The sequence below is a fragment of the Salmo trutta genome, chromosome 4, assembly GCF_901001165.1.
Source record: "Salmo trutta chromosome 4, fSalTru1.1, whole genome shotgun sequence".
Classification (NCBI taxonomy): domain Eukaryota; kingdom Metazoa; phylum Chordata; class Actinopteri; order Salmoniformes; family Salmonidae; genus Salmo; species Salmo trutta.
Window position 1 is genome coordinate 63,880,293 of NC_042960.1, and position 21,475 is coordinate 63,901,767.

General features: G+C 44.0%; 1 protein-coding gene across 1 annotated transcript in view; it reads right to left on the bottom strand.

The window, feature by feature from the left end:
- LOC115193065 (unconventional myosin-IXAa) overlaps positions 1-21,475 on the bottom strand; it is a 272,296-nt gene that overhangs the window by 66,536 nt on the left and 184,285 nt on the right. The window contains exons 10-11 of the mRNA XM_029752049.1: positions 11,927-12,043; positions 9,691-9,825 (exon numbers count right to left, since the gene is read on the bottom strand). Coding sequence (XP_029607909.1) covers positions 9,691-9,825; positions 11,927-12,043 — 252 coding nt within the window. The remainder of the gene's footprint in view (positions 1-9,690; positions 9,826-11,926; positions 12,044-21,475) is intronic.

Genomic DNA, 21,475 nt, shown 5'->3' on the forward strand with positions numbered 1-21,475 from the left:
TATACCTCTCCCTAATGTCAATATGCCTTGTCTACTGCTGTCTTGGCTAGTTTTTACTGTTTTATTTGACTGTAGAGCCTTCAGTCCCACTCAAAATGCCTTAGATAGCACTTTCGTCCCACCCCACACACATACGGAGACCTCACCTGGCTTAACTTGTCCCTCCAGAGACGAAACCTTTCTCATCGTCACTCAACGCCTAGGTTTACCTCCACTGTACTCACATCCTACCATACCCTTGTCTGTACATTAGGCCTTGAATCTATTCTACCACGCCCAGAAATCTGCTCCTATTCTCTGTCCCCAACGCACTAGACGACCAGTTCTTATAGCCTTTAGCCGTACCCTTATCCTACTCCTCCTCTGTTCCTCTGGTGAAGTAGAGGTTAACCCAGGCCCTGTAGCCCCCAGATCCACTCCTATTCCCCAGGAGCTATCATTTGTTGAATTCTGTAACCGTAAAAGCCTTGGTTTCATGCATGTTAACATCAGAAGACACCTCCCTAAATTTGTTTAATTCACTGCACACTCCACCAACCTGGATGCCCTCAATCTCACACAAATTATCATGGAACCTACCAGGTACAATCCCAAATCCGTAAACACGGGCACCCTCAGATATCATCCTGACCAACCTGCATCTCCTATCCTGTTCAACCTCTCTTTTGTATTGTCTGAGATCCCTAAAGACTGGAAAGCTGCCGCGGTCATCCCGCTCTTCAAAGGGGGTGACACTCTAGACCCAAACTGTTACAGACCTATATCTATCCTACCCTGCCTTTCTAAAGTCTTGGAAAGCCAAGTTAACAATCAGATCACCGACCATTTCGAATCCCATCGTACCTTCTCCGCTATGCAATCTGGTTTCTGAGCTGGTCATGGGTGCAACTCAGCCACGCTCAAGGTCCTAAACGATATCATAACCGCCATCGATAAAAGAAAGTACTGTGGAGCCATATTCATCGACCTGGACAAGGCTTTCGACTCTTTCAATCACTGCATTCTTATCGGCAGACTCAACAGCCTTGGTTTCTCAAATGACTGCCTCACCTGGTTCACCAACTACTACTCAGATAGAGTTCAGTGTGTCAAATCGGAGGGCCTGTTGTCTGGACCTCTGGTAGTCTCTATGGGGGTGCCACAGGGTTCAATTCTCAGGCCGACTCTTTTCTCTGTATACATCAATGATGTCGCTCTTGTTGCTGGTGATTCTCTGATCCACCTCTATGCAGATGACACCATTCTGTATACTTCTGGCCCTTCTTTGGACACTGTGTTAACAAACCTCCAGACGAGCTTCAATCCCATAAAACACTCCTTCCGTGGCCTCCAACTGCTCTTAAATGCAAGTAAAACTAAATGCATGCTCTTCAACCGATCGCTGCCCGCACGCGCCCGCCTGTCTAGCATCACCACTCTGGACCGTTCTGACTTAGAATATGTGGTCAACTACAAACACCTAGGTGTCTGGCTAGATTGTAAACTCTCCTTCCAGACTCACATTAAGCATCTCCAATCCAAAATTAATTCTAGAATTGGCTTCCTATTTCGCAACAAAGCATCATTCTCTCATGCTGCCAAACATACCCTCGTAAAACTGACTATCCTACCGATCCTTGACCTCGGCGATGTCATTTACAAAATAGCCTCCAACACTCTACTCAGCAAATTGGATGTAGTCTATCACAGTGCCATCCATTTGACACCCAGAGCCCCATATACTACCCACCACTGCAACCTGTATGCTCTCGTTGGCTGGCCCTCGCTTCATATTCGTCGCCAAACCCACTGGCTCCAGGTCATCTATACGTCTTTGCTAAGTAAAGCCCCGCCTTATCTCACCACAGCAGCACCCACGCGCTCCAGCAGATATATTTCACTGGTCACCCCCAACGCCTTCACCTCCTTTGGCCGCCTTTCCTTCCAGTTTTCTGCTGCCAATGACTGCAACGAATTGCAAAAATCACTGAAGCTGGAGACATATCTCCCTCACTACCTTTAAGCATCAGCTGTCAGAGCAGCTTACTGATCATTGCACCTGTACATTTTACATCACCCAACTACCTCATCCCCATATTGTTATTTATTATTTTGCTCCTTTGCACCCCAGTATTTCTACTCACACATTCATCTTCTCCACATCTATCACTCCAGTGTTTAATTGCTAAATTGCAATTATTTTGCCATTACGTCTCTAATTTTACTATATTTGCACACACTGTATATAGACTTTTCTATTGTGTTATTGACTGTACGCTTGTTATCCCATGTGTAAGTCTGTGTTGTTTGTGTCGCACTGCTTTGCTCTATATTGGCCAGGTTGCAGTTATAAATGAGAACTTGTTCTCAACTGGCCTACCTGGTTAAATAAAGGTGAAATAAAAAATAAAAGAATTGTCCCGCTGGAAGGTGAACCTCCGTCCCAGTCTCAAATCTCTGGAAGACAAACAGGTTTCCCTCAAGAATTTCCCTGTATTTAGCTCCATCCATCATTCCTTCAATTGTGACCAGTTTCCCAGTCCCTGCCGATGAAAAACATCCCCACAGCATGATGGGGGATGGTTTTCTCGGGGTGATGAGAGGTGTTGGGTTTGCGCCAGACATAGCATTTTCCTTGATGGCCAAAAAGCTCAATTTTAGTCTCATCTGACCAGAGTACCTTCTTCTGTATGTCTGGGGAGTCTCCCACATGCCTTTTGGCCAAAACCAAACGTGTTTGCTTATTTTTTTATTTAAGCAATGGCTTTTTTCTGGCCACCCTTCCATAAAGCTCAGCTCTGTGGAGTGTACAACTTAAAGTGGTCCTATGGACAGATACTCCAATCTCCGCTGTGGAGCTTTGCAGCTCCTTCAGGGTTATCTTTAGTCTCTTTGTTGCCACTCTGATTAATGCCCTCCTTGCCTGGTCCGTGAGTTTTGGTGGGCAGCCCTCTCTTGGCAGGTTTGTCGTGGTGCCATACTCTTTACATTTTGAAATAATGAATTTAATGGTGCTCCGTGGGATGTTCAAAGTTTCTGATATTTTTTTATAACCAAACCCTGATATGTACTTCTCCAGAACTTTGTCCCTGACCTGTTTGGAGAGCTCCTTGGTCTTCATGGTGCCACTTGCCTGGTGGTGCCCCTTGCTTAGTGGTGTTGCAGACTCTGGGGCCTTTCAGAACAGGTGTATATATACTGAGATCATGTGACGCTTAGATTGCACACAGGTGGACTTTATTTAAATAACTATGTGACTTCTGAAGGTAATTGGTTGCACCAGATCTTATTTAGGGGCTTCATAGCAAAGGGGGTGAATACATATGCACGCACCACTTTTCAGGTTTTTATTTTTTATAATTTTTTGAAACAAGTTATTTTTTTAATTTGACTTCACCAATTTGGACTATTTTGTGTATGTCCATTACATGAAATCCAAATAAAAATCTATTTAAATTACAGGTTGTAATGCAACAAAATAGGAAAAACACCAAGGGGGATGAATACTTTTGCAAGGCACTGTAAACAGGATCAGTAGTGTTGGGAGATCTAAACAGGATCACTGCTTTTGGGAGATATAAACAGGATCAGTGCAGCAGGTCACCTATGTTAGCTGTTGTTTAAGCCCCTTGAGCCCTGTGACTACTGAAGTATGACCCAGAAGTCCTGTGACTACTGAAGTATGACCCAGAAGCCCTGTCACCACTGAAGCATGACCCAGAAGCCCTGTGACTACTGAAGTATGACCCAGAAGCCCTGTGACTACTGAAGTATCACCCAGAAGCCCTGTGACTACTGAAGCATGACCCAGAAGCCCTGTGACTACTGAAGTATCACCCAGAAGCCCTGTGACTACTGAAGTATGACCCAGAAGCCCTGTGTCTACCGAAGTATGACCCAGAAGCTCTGTGACTACCCAGAAGCTATCTCTGCTCTCTCTCTGCTCTCTCCCCTGCTCTCTCTCTGCACTTTCTCTGCTCTCTCTCTGCTCTCTCTCTCTCTGCTCTCTCTCTCTCTGCTCTCTCTCTGCTCTCTCTCTGCTCTCTCTCTCTGCTCTCTCTCTCTGCTCTCTCTCTCTGCTCTCCCTCTGCTCTCCCTCTGCTCTCCCTCTGCTCTCCCTCTGCATCCTATGCTGTAATGTGTTTGGCAGGCTGCCCGAGTTTTAACGGGCCGGGGCGGTGGTTACAGCTATAGATACAGCATTGTCAGTCATAGAGCAACTGTGTCATAGAGCAACCCCGTCACGGAGCGAGTCCGTCACGGAGCGACCCCGTCACGGAGCGACCCCGTCACAGAGCGACCCCGTCACAGAGCGACCCCGTCACAGAGCGACCCCGTCACAGAGCGACCCCGTCACGGAGCGACTCCGTCACGGAGCGACCCCGTCACGGAGCGACCCCGTCACGGAGCGACCCCGTCACGGAGCGACCCCGTCACGGAGCGACTCCGTCACGGAGCGACCCCGTCACAGAGCGACTCCGTCACAGAGCGACCCCGTCACGGAGCGACTCCCCTCGCTAACACTGATGGCCTGATCCCAGATCTATTTATGCTATTGCCTCTTTTTTTGGACTCATATTGGCAAGACCACACAAACAGATCTACGATCAGGCTATGACATTCTCAGGTCTGTAGGAGTCACGGTATTGGGACTTAAGATGGATCCACATGACTCATAATGGTGATGTCGTACTGAAGTGGGAAGTGGAATAAGGCGGTACCGGTAAAGCTATTGAAATCCTATAAAAAAAATAAAAAAGAATGGCCATTTTACACTTCATGAAGTTTACAGACTTAAGTGGACGGTTGATGTATTACGACTAAACTGACATTCTATTTACAAAATGATTCATAAAAAGGTAAAACTGAATCCCCCCTGTGATTTCAAACATACCAGAGCACAGATGTTTTCTTCGAGTTGGTGAGAAGTCTACACATCTCAGAAGGGTGCGTAAATGTGATACACTGTTTACATATGTGCCCATGGGTTTGAGCTCCGATACATCTGTAAATCATTTTCATAGAGATGGAGAAGAAATGAAGGAGCAATTGGCATGGCGGGGTAAACATTGGAGCTGCTGGGCCCCTGTTGGGAATAGTATTTGGTACAGTCCTATTAGCTTTGGCCACTGTTCAAAGGTAAAACACTTGCTGCTGATAAGACTAACTGATTGGTTGGAGAGGTGAGAGAGCCCAATGAGGGGGAGTAGGACTAAGTTGCAGTTACTCCTGGGCACTGAGTTAGTTAACTAGCTGATCCTAGATCTGTGCAACTTTGACCCGAGCGAGGGAGAGTAGAGGTGTGGAGTATTTTCCCTTATTCAAACAAACACAAATCAGTCAGAATCTGGCAACCCTTCCACGTGGCCTCGTACTCAACCTAACCTCTGCAGTTCCTACTGTAAAATAAACTCCCATATGAAAACAGTTTATATTGTAAAATAAACTCCTATATGAAAACAGTTTCTATTGTAAAATAAACTCGAATATGAAAACACGTCATCAGGTCGATCAAAAGGTGAGAGACGACCACGTCATCAGGTCGATTATGTAATGCTGTGTGTGGTTGCTAAGGAGACATCTGTGATGCAAGTGACCAACTCCAGATAACACCATGTTCTATGGTTGGAATCCCAGAGAGGATGTAGCCTGCTGATGTTGACTGTCAGAAGTCAGCTGGAAGCAGCAACAGGGTTGTTCATTAGGCACGAAACGGAAGAAAACGGACTCAACTTTTTTTGCTTTCTACTGCAAAACACTTTGCTACGTTGAGCCCTAATGAGCATGACTCTGGTCATGGTGAGCAAAGGCACTGGGCAAGACACAGCATTGGCAGAAGTAACCATGGTGATGGCTCATGTTATGGGATGGCATGGGATGCTCTCTGCTCCAAGGTATCAGGTTGGAGTGAGACTAGAGTTTTGTGTTGTGTGTGTGTGTGTGTGTGTGTGTGTGTGTGTGTTCATAATTTATGCCACCCCAAAGGGGGAGTGCAAATCAACAGCGTCTGGAAACAAAGCAGCAAGCCTCAGAACATCAACATGACGGGACAAAAACACCACGGCAAGGAACCATGTTCTGTTGGGAAACAACAACAAAAACTCCCAAAACCCTCACCACACTCAAAAGACTGCATAAGAAACTCACCACAGTCCAAAGTTATCCTACTATGCTAGGCTAACTGGGCTAAATGAAGGCATTCAGAAGTCTTCATAAGCCAGGCAGTAGGGCGCTAGGCTAACTGGGCTAAATGAAGGCATTCAGAAGTCTTCATAAGCCAGGCACTAGGGCGCTAGGCTAACTGGGCTAAATGAAGGCATTCAGAAGTCTTCATAAGCCAGGCACTAGGGCGCTGGGCTAACTGGGCTAAATGAGACAAAACAATAAACACCACGCAGACAAAACAAGAGTACGATGAGCCCATCTCCAGGGCTGCGTCTAGAATGGCACCCTATTCCCATAGGCCTACAGGGCTTGGTCAAAAGTAGTGCACTATATAGGAAATAGGGTGCCAACTCTGGTCAAAAGTAGTGCACTATATAGGGAATAGGGTGCCATTTCCAAACCAGGCCAGGCGATTATGAGTGGTAAACAAAGACAGACAGACGGATTTACTCGAGTCGGGTGCCAAGAGGGCCAAAACACCCTCATCAAAACCAAATCAAAACACTACGTCTGGAAACCTTGCGCGGGTAAATTCCTGACCTGCTACAGTAAACCATGCATTTACTGCATTCCTTCTGACCATGAGGAAATAGCCTTTTTTCACAACACTATCCACTCTATTGACAATGTAGTGACACTCACACACACACACTGTGACTCTCTGTGTCACACAGTATGATGCTAACACAAACACACTGGGACACACACACACACACGTTCCAGCAGGTATATCTCACTGGTCATCCCCAAAGCCAACACCTCATTTGGCCGCCTCTCCTTCCAGTTCTCTGCTGCCAGTGACTGGAACGAATTGCAAAAATCACTGAAGTTGGAGACTTATATTTCCCTCACTAACTTTAAACATCAGCTATCTGAGCAGCTAACCGATCGCTGCAGCTGTACATAGCCCATCTGTAAATAGCCCACCCAATCTACCTACCTCATCCCCATACTGTTTTTATTTACTTTTCTGCTCTTTTGCACACCAGTATCTCTACTTGCACATCATCATCTGCTCATTTATCACTCCAGTGTTAATCTGCTAAATTGTAATTATTCGCTCCTACGGCCTATTTATTGCCTTACCTCCTCATGCCTTTTGCACACACTGTATACAGATGTTCTTTTTTTCTACTGTGTCATTGACTTGTTTATTGTTTATTCCATGTTATTCCATGTGCAACTCTGTGTTGTTGTTTGTGTTGCACTGCTTTGCTTTATCTTGGCCAGGTCGCAGTTGTAAATGAGAACTTGTTCTCAACTAGCCTCACACAGTATGACGATAACACACACCCTCTCTCACACAAACCCACTAGGACACACACACAGGTTATGTGCTCTGACGTCACCGTTAACGAGCCAGACGTCAGCGCTAACGAGCCAGACGTCACCGTTAAAGAACCAGACATCACCGCTAACGAGCCAGACGTCACCGTTAAAGAGCCCCACGTCACCGTTAAAGAGTTCCACGTCACCGCTAACGAGCCCCACGTCACCGCTAAAGAGCCAGACGTCACCGTTAAAGAGTTCCACGTCACCGCTAACGAGCCAGACGTCACCGCTAACGAGCCCCACGTCACCGCTAACGAGCCAGACGTCACCGCTAACAAGCCCCACGTCACCGCTAACGAGCCCCACGTCACCGCTAAAGAGCCAGACGTCACCGCTAAAGAGCCAGACGTCACCGCTAAAGAGCCAGACGTCACCGCTAACGAGCCAGATGTCACCGCTAAAGAGCCAGACGTCACCGCTAAAGAGCCAGACGTCACCGCTAAAGAGCCCCACGTCACCGCTAAAGAGCCCCACGTCACCGCTAAAGAGCCCCTGTCACCGCTAACGAGCCAGACGTCACCGCTAACGAGCCAGACGTCACCGCTAACGAGCCCCACGTCACCGCTAACGAGCCAGACGTCACCGCTAACGAGCCCCACGTCACCGCTAACGAGCCAGACGTCACCGCTAACGAGCCAGACGTCACCGCTAAAGAGCCCCACGTCACCTCTAAAGAGCCCCACGTCACCGCTAAAGAGCCCCACGTCACCGCTAAAGAGCCCCACGTCACCGCTAAAGAGCCCCACGTCACCGCTAACGAGCCCCACGTCACCGCTAACGAGCCCCACGTCACCGCTAACGAGCCCCACGTCACCGCTAACGAGCCAGACGTCACCGCTAACGAGCCCCACGTCACCGCTAACGAGCCCCACGTCACCGCTAAAGAGCCAGACGTCAACCGCTAAAGAGCCAGACGTCACCGCTAAAGAGCCAGACGTCACCGCTAACGAGCCAGATGTCACCGCTAAAGAGCCAGACGTCACCGCTAAAGAGCCAGACGTCACCGCTAAAGAGCCAGACGTCACCGCTAAAGAGCCCCACGTCACCGCTAAAGAGCCCCATGTCACCGCTAACGAGCCAGACGTCACCGCTAACGAGCCAGACGTCACAGCTAACGAGCCCCACGTCACCGCTAACGAGCCAGACGTCACCGCTAACGAGCCAGACGTCACCGCTAAAGAGCCCCACGTCACCTCTAAAGAGCCCCACGTCACCGCTAAAGAGCCCCACGTCACCGCTAAAGAGCCCCACGTCACCGCTAAAGAGCCCCACGTCACCGCTAAAGAGCCCCATGTCACCGCTAACGAGCCAGACGTCACCGCTAAAGAGCCAGACGTCACCGCTAACGAGCCAGACGTCACCGCTAACGAGCCAGACGTCACCGCTAACGAGCCAGACGTCACCGCTAACGAGCCAGACGTCACCGCTAACGAGCCAGACGTCACCGCTAACGAGCCCCACGTCACCGCTAACGAGCCAGACGTCACCGCTAAAGAGCCAGACGTCACCGCTAACGAGCCAGACGTCACCGCTAAAGAGCCAGACGTCACCGCTAAAGAGCCAGACGTCACCGCTAACGAGCCAGACGTCACCGCTAAAGAGCCAGACGTCACCGCTAACGAGCCAGACGTCACCGCTAACGAGCCAGACGTCACCGCTAACGAGCCAGACGTCACCGCTAATGAGCCAGACGTCACCGCTAATGAGCCAGACGTCACCGCCATCGAGACAGCTAAATAGTCACAACCATAGAGAATGATTACAACCATTGGAATGAACATTCCCATTCAAGTCAACATTCCGTGATGGGTGGACCCACAGACATATTATACCTGAACTTGTATCCATCCCATTCAGTTTCTATAGTTACATCATGGAGCATTGGATTAAATAGGAAACTTTATTGTCCACACAATACTGTAGTTCAAACAGTTAAAAATTGTATGTCAGTCGGTGTGACTGTCAACACGCCTTATTCTGTTGTTGACCTGAAGTGTGGTCCAAACGTACTGACTCACAGACACACACAGAGGAGGCTGGTGAGCGGAGGACGGCTCATAATAATGGCCGGAACAGAGAAAATGGAATGGCATCAAAAACATGTGTTTTGACGTATTTGATACCATTCCACTTATTTCCGCTCCAGCTATTACCACGAGCCCGTCCTCCCCGCCACCAACCTCCTGTGGACAAATACAGAGAAAGAGACCTTACCTGTTCTAGCTTGAAGAGGTGCTGGTTGAAGTAGTGATGGAGCCTCTCGTTGGCCAAGTTGATACAGAACTGCTCAAAGCTGTTGTTCTCGTAGTCTTCAAAACCAAAAATGTCCAGCACTCCAATTGAAAGAATCTGAAGTGAAAGAAAGAGTTTAGTTAGCTGTGTTTTATCTATATTCAAATATTAAACATTTTAATACATAATTCAACTCAGAAACAAAGGAAATGAACGTTCCACTACAGCCCCTGGTTTGATCACAGGCTATATCACATCCGACCGTGATCGGGAGTCCCACTACAGACCCTGGTTTGATCACAGGCGGGAGTCCCACAACAGAGAGATAGATGAGGACTGAGGGACACCACAGAGAGATAGATGAGGACTGAGGGACACAACAGAGAGATAGATGAGGACTGAGGGACACCACAGAGAGATAGATGAGGACTGAGGGACACAACAGAGAGATAGATGAGGACTGAGGGACACCACAGAGAGATAGATGAGGACTGAGGGACACAACAGAGAGATAGATGAGGACTGAGGGACACCACAGAGAGATAGATGAGGACTGAGGGACAAAACAGAGAGATAGATGAGGACTGAGGGACACAACAGAGAGATAGATGAGGACTGAGGGACACAACAGAGAGATAGATGAGGACTGAGGGACAAAACAGAGAGATAGATAAGGACTGAGGGACACTCTCACATGACCCCAAACCACAGCAGTGTAAATCTAACCTCATCTGCTCTCTCTCACACTTGCGCGCACACACATACACACACACACACACACACACACACACACGCACACACACACACACACACACACACGCACACACACACACACGCACACACACCACACACACACACACACACACACACACACACACACACACACACACACACACAAACGCACACTTTTATGCACACACACTTTTGTGCACACACACACACACACACACACAGATGGCCATTATGCCATCTGCAACAATGTTCTGGGCACACATGTGGACACACACACACACAGATTTGGGAGGAGAGAAGCAAATATGATCTGTGATCTAATCCTTTGGATGCCCGCTGGGCAAAGCCAGCCAGCTGCCACATGGTTCCCACCCAGTGCAATCCTCATTTCACCCCCAGCCGAGAAGGAGAGAGCGAGAGAGAGAGAGAGAGAGAGAGAGAGAGAGAGAGAGAGAGAGCAAGAGAGAGAGCGAGAGAGCGAGAGAGAGAGAGAGAGAGAGAGAGAGAGAGAGAGAGAGCAAGAGAGAGAGAGAGAGAGAGAGAGAGAGAGCGAGAGAGCGAGAGAGCGAGAGAGAGAGAGAGAGAGAGAGAGAGAGAGAGAGAGAGAGAGAGACGACGTTGGAGGCAGCTTATGGTAGAGAAACTTCAATTCTCTGGTAACCGCTCTGGTGGACATTCCTGCAGTCAGCATGTCAATTGCACGCTCCCTCAAAACTTTAGACATCTGTGGCATTGTGTTGTGTGACAAAACTGCACATTTTAGAGGCCTTTTATTGTCTCCAGCTATTTAAATCAGCAGCCTTGATATGCCACACATGTCAGGTGGATGGATTATCTTGGCAAAGGAGAAATGATCACTAACAGGGATGTAAGCAAATATGTGCACAACATTTTAGAGAAATAAGCATATGGAAAATGTATGCAATCTTTTATTTCAGCTCATGAAACATGAAACCAACACTTTACATGTTGTGTTTATATTTTGTTCAGTATAGTTACAGGGGAGAGGAACAAACCAACAGGAAGCTGGAGATGATGATCAAGTGGCCATGATGGTATGAGGGTCAGATTTGGAATTTAGCCAGGATACCAGGGTTATAATAAGTGCCATGGTATCTTTAGTGACCACAGAGAGTCATGACAACTGAAAGGCAGCACCTTACACAGGGAAATGTCCCCCATCACTTCCCTGGGGAATTGGAATATTTTGTTGGGGACCAGAGGAAAAAGCACCTCCTACTGGCCCTCCAACACCACTTCCAGCAGCATCTGGTCTCCCATCCAGGGACCAACTAGGACCAACCCTGCTTAGCTTCAGAAGCAAGCCAGCAGTGGGATGCAGGGTGGTATGCTGCTATGTGTCAGAGCTTGCATGAATTGTGTGTGTGTGTGTGTGTGTCTGTGTGTGTGTGTGTGTGTGTGTGTGTGTATGTGTATGTGTGTGTGTGTGTGTATGTGTATGTGTGTGTGTATGTCCAAATCCTACCTTGGCACTGTGCTCCAGGTCCTTGTTGTTGAGCAGAGCATGGTTGGTCCTGAACACGATCCAGTCAAACAGGGCGCTGTACAGGGATTTGGCCATGGAGTCCCGAACGGTACCAGCCTACACACACAGAGACAATCATGAGACATGGATACATTTTACAGTCTGCTCCAATCACAGTGCTATACACACACACTGTACACACACAGTACATTAATCTAATCTGGACCATGGGCTGATCCTCCTGTAAACCCCATTCACACACACAGAGACACACACACACAGTTGTTGAAATCCTTACATTATGTAAATTAGGTATAAGCAACAACGGCAAACATGTATTAAATAATCTGTTGCACTGTACACAACAAATGAATCCACCTGATAAACCAATATAAAAGTGTATGTATGTGTATAAACGTCTTTAACATATGCTTAAAGTATGTTATTGTCCTGACGATTTCCCCCTTCTAAAAGTGCTTGCTAATCCCACTGTGCAGTGTGTGGTTTTAGAAACGTGTACAAGGTTATCAGAGACTCAAGGCCATGGTCACACAAAGACCAGGAGTACAGCATCACAAAACAACACTCTATGTAATGTACAGTATCCATCTCTCTCCCTGTCTGTTGATCTATCTATCTAACTCTCTAATGTATTAGTCTATCTATCTATCTATCTATCTATCTATCTATCTATCTATCTATCTATCTATCTATCTATCTATCTATCTATCAATCTATCTATCTATCTATCTATCTATCTATCATCTATCTATCTATCTATCTATCTATCTATCTATCTATCTAATGTATTAGTCTGTTAATCTAGGCCTATCTATCTATCTATCTATCTATCTATCTATCTATCTATCTATCTATCTATCTATCTATCTATCTATCTATCTATCTATCTATCATCTATCTATCTATCTATCTATCTATCTATCTATCTATCTATCTATCTATCTATCTATCTATCTATCTAATGTATTAGTCTGTTAATCTAGGCCTATCTATCTATCTATCTATCTATCTATCTATCTATCTATCTATCTATCTATCTATCTATCTATCTATCTATCTATCTAGCACTCTAATGTATTAGTCTTTATATCAACGTACAGGTCTGTCAGTCTGTCTCTGTCCGTCTGTGTCTCTGTCCGTCTGTCTGTCTGTGTCTCTGTCTGTCTGTGTCTCTGTCTGTCTGTGTCTGTCTTTGTCTCTACTGTATTTCCTATAGCATATATCTTCCCATCTGTATAAATATCTCTCCATCTCTTCATAAAATGTCTCTATCTAGACATCTACCCATCTTAACTGTCTGCCTGTCTGTTTACACATCTCTCAATCCAGATATATGTCTGTCTGCCATCTGCAGTATCACTGACTCAGGGATGTGGGACCATTATAATAACACTCTCTCTCCCATCTGCTTCTCCAACAGAGGACAGAAGCCCAGCCAACACATGCTCTCTAAACAGTACTGCATTGCACCAGCTTAGCAAAGCAAAACCAAGGCCCGCAGTCTGTGTTTCTCTCTACCTTTAAGCTGATCAATGTCAATGTCACCTTAACAAGCTTTGACGTGTGTACTTTAGAGGCCAATGAACAAGTGTTCAATCATCAACATTCTGACCTGATCTGTTCTATCATCAACATTCTGACCTGATCTGTTCTATCATCAACATTCTGATCTGTTCTATCATCAACATTCTGACCTGATCTGTTCTATCATCAACATTCTGACCTGATCTGTTCTATCATCAACATTCTGATCTGTTCTGTCCTATCATCAACATTCTGATCTTTTCTATCATCAACATTCTGACCTGATCTGTTCTATCATCAACATTCTGATCTGTTCTATCATCAGCATTCTGACCTGATCTGTTCTATCATCAACATTCTGACCTGATCTGTCATCAACATTCTGACCTGATCTGTTCTATCATCAGCATTCTGATCTGTTCTATCATCAACATTCTGATCTGTTCTATCATCAACATTCTGATCTGTTCTATCATCAGCATTCTGATCTGTTCAATCATCAGCTTCCTGACCTGATCTGTTCTATCATCAACATTCTGACCTGATCTGTTCTATCATCAACAATCTGACCTGATCTGTTCTATCATCAGCATTCTGACCTGATCTGTTCTATCATCAACATTCTGACCTGATCTGTTCTATCATCAACATTCTGACCTGATCTGTTCTATCATCAACATTCTGATCTGTTCTATCGTTAACATTCTGATCTGTTCTATCGTCAACATTCTGATCTGTTCTATCAACATCCTGATCTGTTCTATCATCAACATGCTGATCTGTTCTATCATCAACATGCTAATCTGTTCTATCGTCAACATTCTGATCTGTTCTATCATCAACATTCTGATCTGTTGTATCATCAACATTCTGACCTTACCTGTTCTATCATCAGTATTCTGACATGATCTGTTCTATCATCAGCATTCTGATCTGTTCTATGATAAACATTCTGACCTGATCTGTTCTATCATCAACATTCTGACCTGATCTGTTCTATCATCAAGATTCTGATCTGTTCTATCATCAACATTCTGACCTGATCTGTTCTATCATCAACATCCTGATCTGTTCTATCATCAGCATTCTGACCTGATCTGTTCTATCATCAACATTCTCATCTGTTCTATCATTAGCATTCTGATCTGTTCTGTTCTATCATCAGCATTCTGACCTGATCTGATCTATCATCAGCATTTTGACCTGATCTGTTCTATCATCAGCATTCTGACCTGATCTGTTCTATCATCAGCAAACTGACCTGATCTGTTCTATCATCAACATTCTGACCTGATCTGTTCTATCATCAGCATTCTGACCTGATCTGTTCTATCATCAACATTCTGACCTGATCTGTTCTATCATCAACATTCTGACCTGATCTGTTCTATCATCAGCATTCTGATCTGTTCTATCATCAGCATTCTGACCTGATCTGTTCTATCATCAACATTCTGACCTGATCTGTTCTATCATCAGCATTCTGACCTGATCTGTTCTATCATCAGCATTCTGACCTGATCTTTTCTATCATCAGCATTCTGACCTGATCTGTTCTATCGTCAGCATTCTGACCTGATCTGTTCTATCATCAGCATTCTGACCTGATCTTTTCTATCATCAGCATTCTGACCTGATCTGTTCTATCATCAGCATTCTGACCTGATCTGTTCTATCATCAGCATTCTGATCTGTTCTATCATCAACATTCTGACCTTATATGTTCCATCATCAGCATTCTGACCTGATCTGTTCTATCATCAACATTCTGACCTGATCTATCATCAACATTCTGACCTTATCTGTTCTATCATCAACATTCTGACCTGATCTGTTCTATCATCAGCATTCTGACCTGATCTGTTCTATCATCAACATTCTGATCTGTTCTATCATCAACATTCTGACCTGATCTGTTCTATCATCAGCATTCTGATCTGTTCTATCATCAGCATTCTGACCTGATCTTATCTATCATCAGCATTCTGACCTGATCTGTTCTATCATCAGCATTCTGACCTGATCTGTTCTATCATCAGCATTCTGACCTGATCTGTTCTATCATCAACATTCTGATCTGTTCTATCATCAACATTCTGACCTGATCTGTTCTATAATCATTCTGACCTGATCTGTTCTATGATCAACATTCTGACCTGATCTGTTCTTTCATCAACATTCTGACCTGTTCTATCATCAACATTCTGACATGATCTGTTCTATCATCAGCAGTCTGACCTGATCTGTTCTATCATCAACATTCTGATCTGTTCTATCATCAACATTCGGGCCTGATCTGTTCTATCATCAGCATTCTGATATGTTCTATCATCAACATTCTGATCTGATCTGTTCTATCATCAACATTCTGACCTGATCTGTTCTTTCATCAACATTCTGACCTGTTCTATCATCAAAATTCTAACCTGATCTGTTCTATCATCAACATTCTGACCTGATCTGTTCTATCATCAACATTCTGACCTGATCTGTTCTATCATCAACATTCTGACCTGACCTGTTCTATCATCAACAATCTGACCTGATCTGTTCTATAATCAACATTCTGACCTGATCTGTTCTATCATTAGCATTCTGACCTGATCTGTTCTATCATCAACATTCTGACCTGATCTGTTCTATCATCAACATTCTGACCTGATCTGTTCTTTCATCAACATTCTGATCTGATCTGTTCTATCGTCAGCATTCTGACCTAATCTGTTCTATCATCAACACTCTGACCTGATCTGTTCTATCATCAACATTCTGACCTGATCTGTTCTTTCATCAACATTCTGATCGGATCTGTTCTATCATCAACAATCTGACCTAATCTGTTCTTTCATCAACATTCTGACCTGTTCTATCATCAACAATCTGACCTGATCTGTTCTATCATCAACAATCTGACCTGATCTGATCTATCATCAACATCCTGATCTGTTCTATCATCAACATTCTGATCTGATCTGTTCTATCATCAGCATTCTGATCTGTTCTATCATCAGCATTCGGACCTGATCTGTTCTATCATCAACATTCTGATCTGATCTGTTCTATCATCAACATTCTGATCTGATCTGTTCTATCATCAGCATTCTGATCTGATCTGTTCTATCATCAGCATTCTGATCTGATCTGTTCTATCATCAGCATTCTGATCTGATCTGTTCTATCATCAGCATTCTGATCTGTTCTATCATCAGCATTCTGACCTGATCTGTTCTATCATCAACATTCTGACCTAATTTGTTCTATCATCAACATTCTGACCTGTTCTATCATCAACATTCTGACCTGATCTGTTCTATCATCAACATTCTGACCTGATCTGTTCTTTCATCAACATTCTGACCTGATCTGTTCTATCATCAACATTCTGACCTGATCTGTTCTATCATCAACATTCTGACCTGATCTGTTCTATCATCAACATTCTGATCTGTTCTATCATCAGCATTCTGATCTGTTCTATCATCAACATTCTGATCTGTTCTATCATCAGCATTCTGACCTGATCTGTTCTATCATCAACATTCTGATCTGTTCTATCATCAGCATTCTGATCTGTTCTATCATCAGCATTCTGACCTGATCTGTTCTATCATCAACATTCTGACCTGATCTGTTCTATCATCAGCATTCTGACCTGATCTGTTCTATCATCAGCATTCTGACCTGATCTGTTCTATCATCAGCATTCTGATCTGATCTGTTCTATCATCAACATTCTGATCCGATCTGTTCTATCATCAGCATTCTGATCCGATCTATCATCAGCATTCTGACCTGTTCTGTTCTATCATCAGCATTCTGACCTGATCTGTTCTATCATCAGCATTCTGACCTAATCTGTTCTATCATCAGCATTCTGACCTGATCTGTTCTATCATCAACATTCTGAACGGATCTGTTCTATCATCAGCATTCTGCCCTGATCTGTTCTATCATCAGCATTCTGCCCTGATCTGTTCTATCATCAACATTCTGATCTGTTCTGTCCTATCATCAACATCCTGATCTGTTCTATCATCAGCATTCTGCCCTGATCTGTTCTATCATCAACATCCTGATCTGTTCTATCATCAGCATTCTGCCCTGATCTGTTCTATCATCAACATTCTGATCTGTTCTATCATCAACATTCTGATCTGTTCTATCATCAACATTCTGAACGGATCTGTTCTATCATCAGCATTCTGCCCTGATCTGTTCTATCATCAGCATTCTGATCTGTTCTATCATCAGCATGCTGATCTGTTCTATCATCAACATTCTGATCTGTTCTATCATCAACATTCTGATCATTTCTATCCATCATTAACATTCTGATCTGTTCTATCCATCATCAGCATTCTGATCTGTTCTCCAAGGACACAAGACATTGGGGAATGTGAAGTATTTTCTGTCAAGTGTATTTATGTGGTTCATCTTTCCCCTCTGAACCTGTAGAGGTGTTGAACTAGAAGATTAAAGACTAAACCACCCTCTTGACTTTCCATAACCCCCTCATACAGTCGGTCTAATGTCACAATGCTGTTATATAGTCCTTTGGTCAGATAGACTTCCACCTATATGGTGACTACGCATCACAAGAAGTCTCACATCTGCTACATAACACCATTGTTGTTAGCGGTTAGCTCACTGCCTACCAAGCCCACAGGCGCTAACTAGTTTAGAACAATGTTAGCCAGCATCAGTGTAACATGTTAGAATGCCAGCTAAGTTCCTCTAATGCTAACAATGTTAGCTAGCCAACAGTAGTGTAACGTCTGTTAGCATGCCAGCTAACAGCAAGCAAGTTCCCTCTGGTTTTTCTATGACGCCCCAAGCCCTGCTGTGCTACAACACTACAGCTTTAGGTGTTTTGAGATTCAGAGCCAAAGCTTTAAGTGTCTCCAGACAAATCACTTTTTGGATACTTCAGCTATCCATAAAAAAACAACAGTACCAAGACAGACGATTACGTGCCTCAACAAGCCAAAGGGAAAATATGCTCTCCACTTACAGATGATGAAAGGCATGCTAAGCTAATATAAGTGGAGTTGGAATGAGGACTTGGACATATGACCATCAGCCTTTGGCAGTTTGAAGTGTTAGGGAAAGGGATTGGGCGGTGGAAGAGCAAAACAGAATTCTATTGGTCCCCAAATAACTGGATGATCTTTGTCACTGGGAGGCTGTACACGGACCCTTCTGGCAACTGCCACATTGACGGCAAAGTTACTCCAATAGTAGGCCATCTTATGCATGCTTTGTGAAGCTACTGTAGCTAGTATAGGGTGAATATGGGCTAATGTGAGTGGAGTTTGTTTCAGGTTAGCTGTGTTTGGTCAGACATGAGTCACCTCAGTCAAATTCCACGTTTTACACTCAGTTTTTTTTTCTTCCTCAGGCTTGGGCTCATAAGCCTTTGCACAAGCTCTAATATGCATATGTGTGTTTTGAATTACTCATCACCTTAGAAAGCGCTGTCCATTTCGTTGTGTTAAGCTTTGAAACAACATCTAAAATGACCATGTTTTTCCCTCAATTTTACACTGCTGTTGAACTTCCTTTTTCAAATTGATTATCACAGTTAGGTAAGTATTAAAAGCACTATCCTGTTTTGATGAGTGTTTGATGTGATTTTAGATTGCATTTGCATTGATGTCACAGTGGTTAGAGGACCAATAGAACTCTGAGTACAAGGCCATTAGGACCTGATGGAGGAACAATAGAGCCCTGAGTACCAGTCCATTAGGACCTGATGGAGGAACAATAGAGCCCTGAGTACCAGTCCATTAGGACCTGATGGAGGAACAATAGAGCCCTGAGTACCAGGCCATTAGGACCTGATGGAGGGTCAGTAGAGCCCTGAGTACCAAGCCAATAGGACCATGTTCCTGAACAGATTTCACTTGGTTTTCCTAAGTTAAGCACTGGGTAGCTGCAGGAACAGGGTTGGAGAGCCCATGGCATACAGAGTTTGGGTGGAATATCACCTGTAGCGCAGCAAGAGCCTGCTCCTCAAACAGTTCTTGATGCACGGAGTGTATTCTTATATTTATTTCTCAGGCTGCTCATATTAAGCACATGCTCTGCTATAAAACCGAAATAGCCTACAAAACGGACCGGCGGGAAAGCGCGAGGCCTCCATTCGTTATTTGAGTGCGTACAGATGGTGTATTTTTTTCCCTGCCCATTTGATAATGGTCCATTCTAAATCAAAACAAATTTTACATATTAATAAAGACGAAATTCAATTGAGATGAGTCTGATGGGTGAAAATATGATCGCTTGATGAGAGAACAGCTGTGCAGCCTGAGGTTAGGAACAGAGAGCACGCTTTTTTTACTACTTTCTCAAATCATCAATAGCCTATATTAGCATCATACAGCCCATATACATTTTGATTTCGAACACATTGTAAGGTTTGTATCATTCACAACTAAAGTTGCCAAATAACTCTAAATCTAGTGTATATGACCTGTTTCAAATGATCACTTTTACACTCAACATAGCTACTTCAAATGTGCACTTGCTCTGGAATGGGAAAAATATCCTTTCTATTTTATTCAGCTACTGTAAGTTAAATTACAGTATATTATTCTTACTATAAAATTATATAATATAAAATAATGGCCATTAGACTTATAAGCATAGCTAAATGAACAAGCCTACAGCCTATGGCATTGAGCATAGCCAGATAACATACAGTAGGCCAACTCATATTGTGTTCTTCTGAAATCCATTTTCTTCATATCACAATGTTTCTTTAGACCTGACTGAAATAAATAATGGATTTATTGTGATGGTGTATATTAAATACATTTATTCAACTTTTTAAAATGTTGATGTTGTAAAGCCACTCATCAGTGGCTTGTAGTCTATGCATGGCTGATGCTAACCGTGTTTATGTCAATTAACGGTCAATTACCGTGAGACCGGCAGGCTTTTGCATGACAATTACCGGCTGACAAAATGTAATGACCACCACAGCCCTAGCATGGGCCACCATGAGCCAGAACAGCTTCAATGTGCCTTGGCATATATTCTACAAGCGTCCAGAACTCTATTGGACGGATGTTTTGTTGATGCTGGTCGTTTTGGCAGTTAGCCTACATGTTTTGTTAATGCTGGTAGTTTTGGCATTTAGCCTACATGTTTTGTTGATGCTGGTAGTTTTGGCAGTTAGCCTACATGTTTTGTTGATGCTGATAGTATCAGCAGTTAGCCTACATGTTTTGTTGATGCTGGTAGGTTTGGCTGTTAGCCTACATGTTTTGTTGATGCTGGTAGTTTTGGCATTTAGCCTACATGTTTTATTGATGCTGGTCGTTTTGGCAGTTAGCCTACATGTTTTATTGATGCTGGTCGTTTTGGCAGTTAGCCTACATGTTTTGTTAATGCTGGTAGATTTGGCAGTTAGCCTACATGTTTTGTTGATGCTGATAGTATCAGCAGTTAGGCTACATGTTTTGTTGATGCTGGTAGTTTTGGCAGTTAGTCTACATGTTTTGTTAATGCTGGTAGATTTGGCAGTTAGCCTACATGTTTTGTTAATGCTGGTAGTTTTGGCAGTTAGCCTACATGTTTTGTTGATGCTGGTAGTTTTGGCAGTTAGCCTACATGTTTTGTTGATGCTGATAGTATCAGCAGTTAGCCTACATGTTTTGTTGATGCTGGTAGTTTTGGCATTTAGCCTACATGTTTTGTTGATGCTGGTAGTTTTGGCAGTTAGCCTACATGTTTTGTTGATGCTGATAGTATCAGCAGTTAGCCTACATGTTTTGTTGATGCTGGTAGGTTTGGCTGTTAGCCTACATGTTTTGTTGATACTGGTAGTTTTGGCATTTAGCCTACATGTTTTATTGATGCTGGTCGTTTTGGCAGTTAGCCTACATGTTTTGTTAATGCTGGTAGATTTGGCAGATAGCCTACATGTTTTGTTGATGCTGATAGTATCAGCAGTTAGGCTACATGTTTTGTTGATGCTGGTAGTTTTGGCAGTTAGTCTAC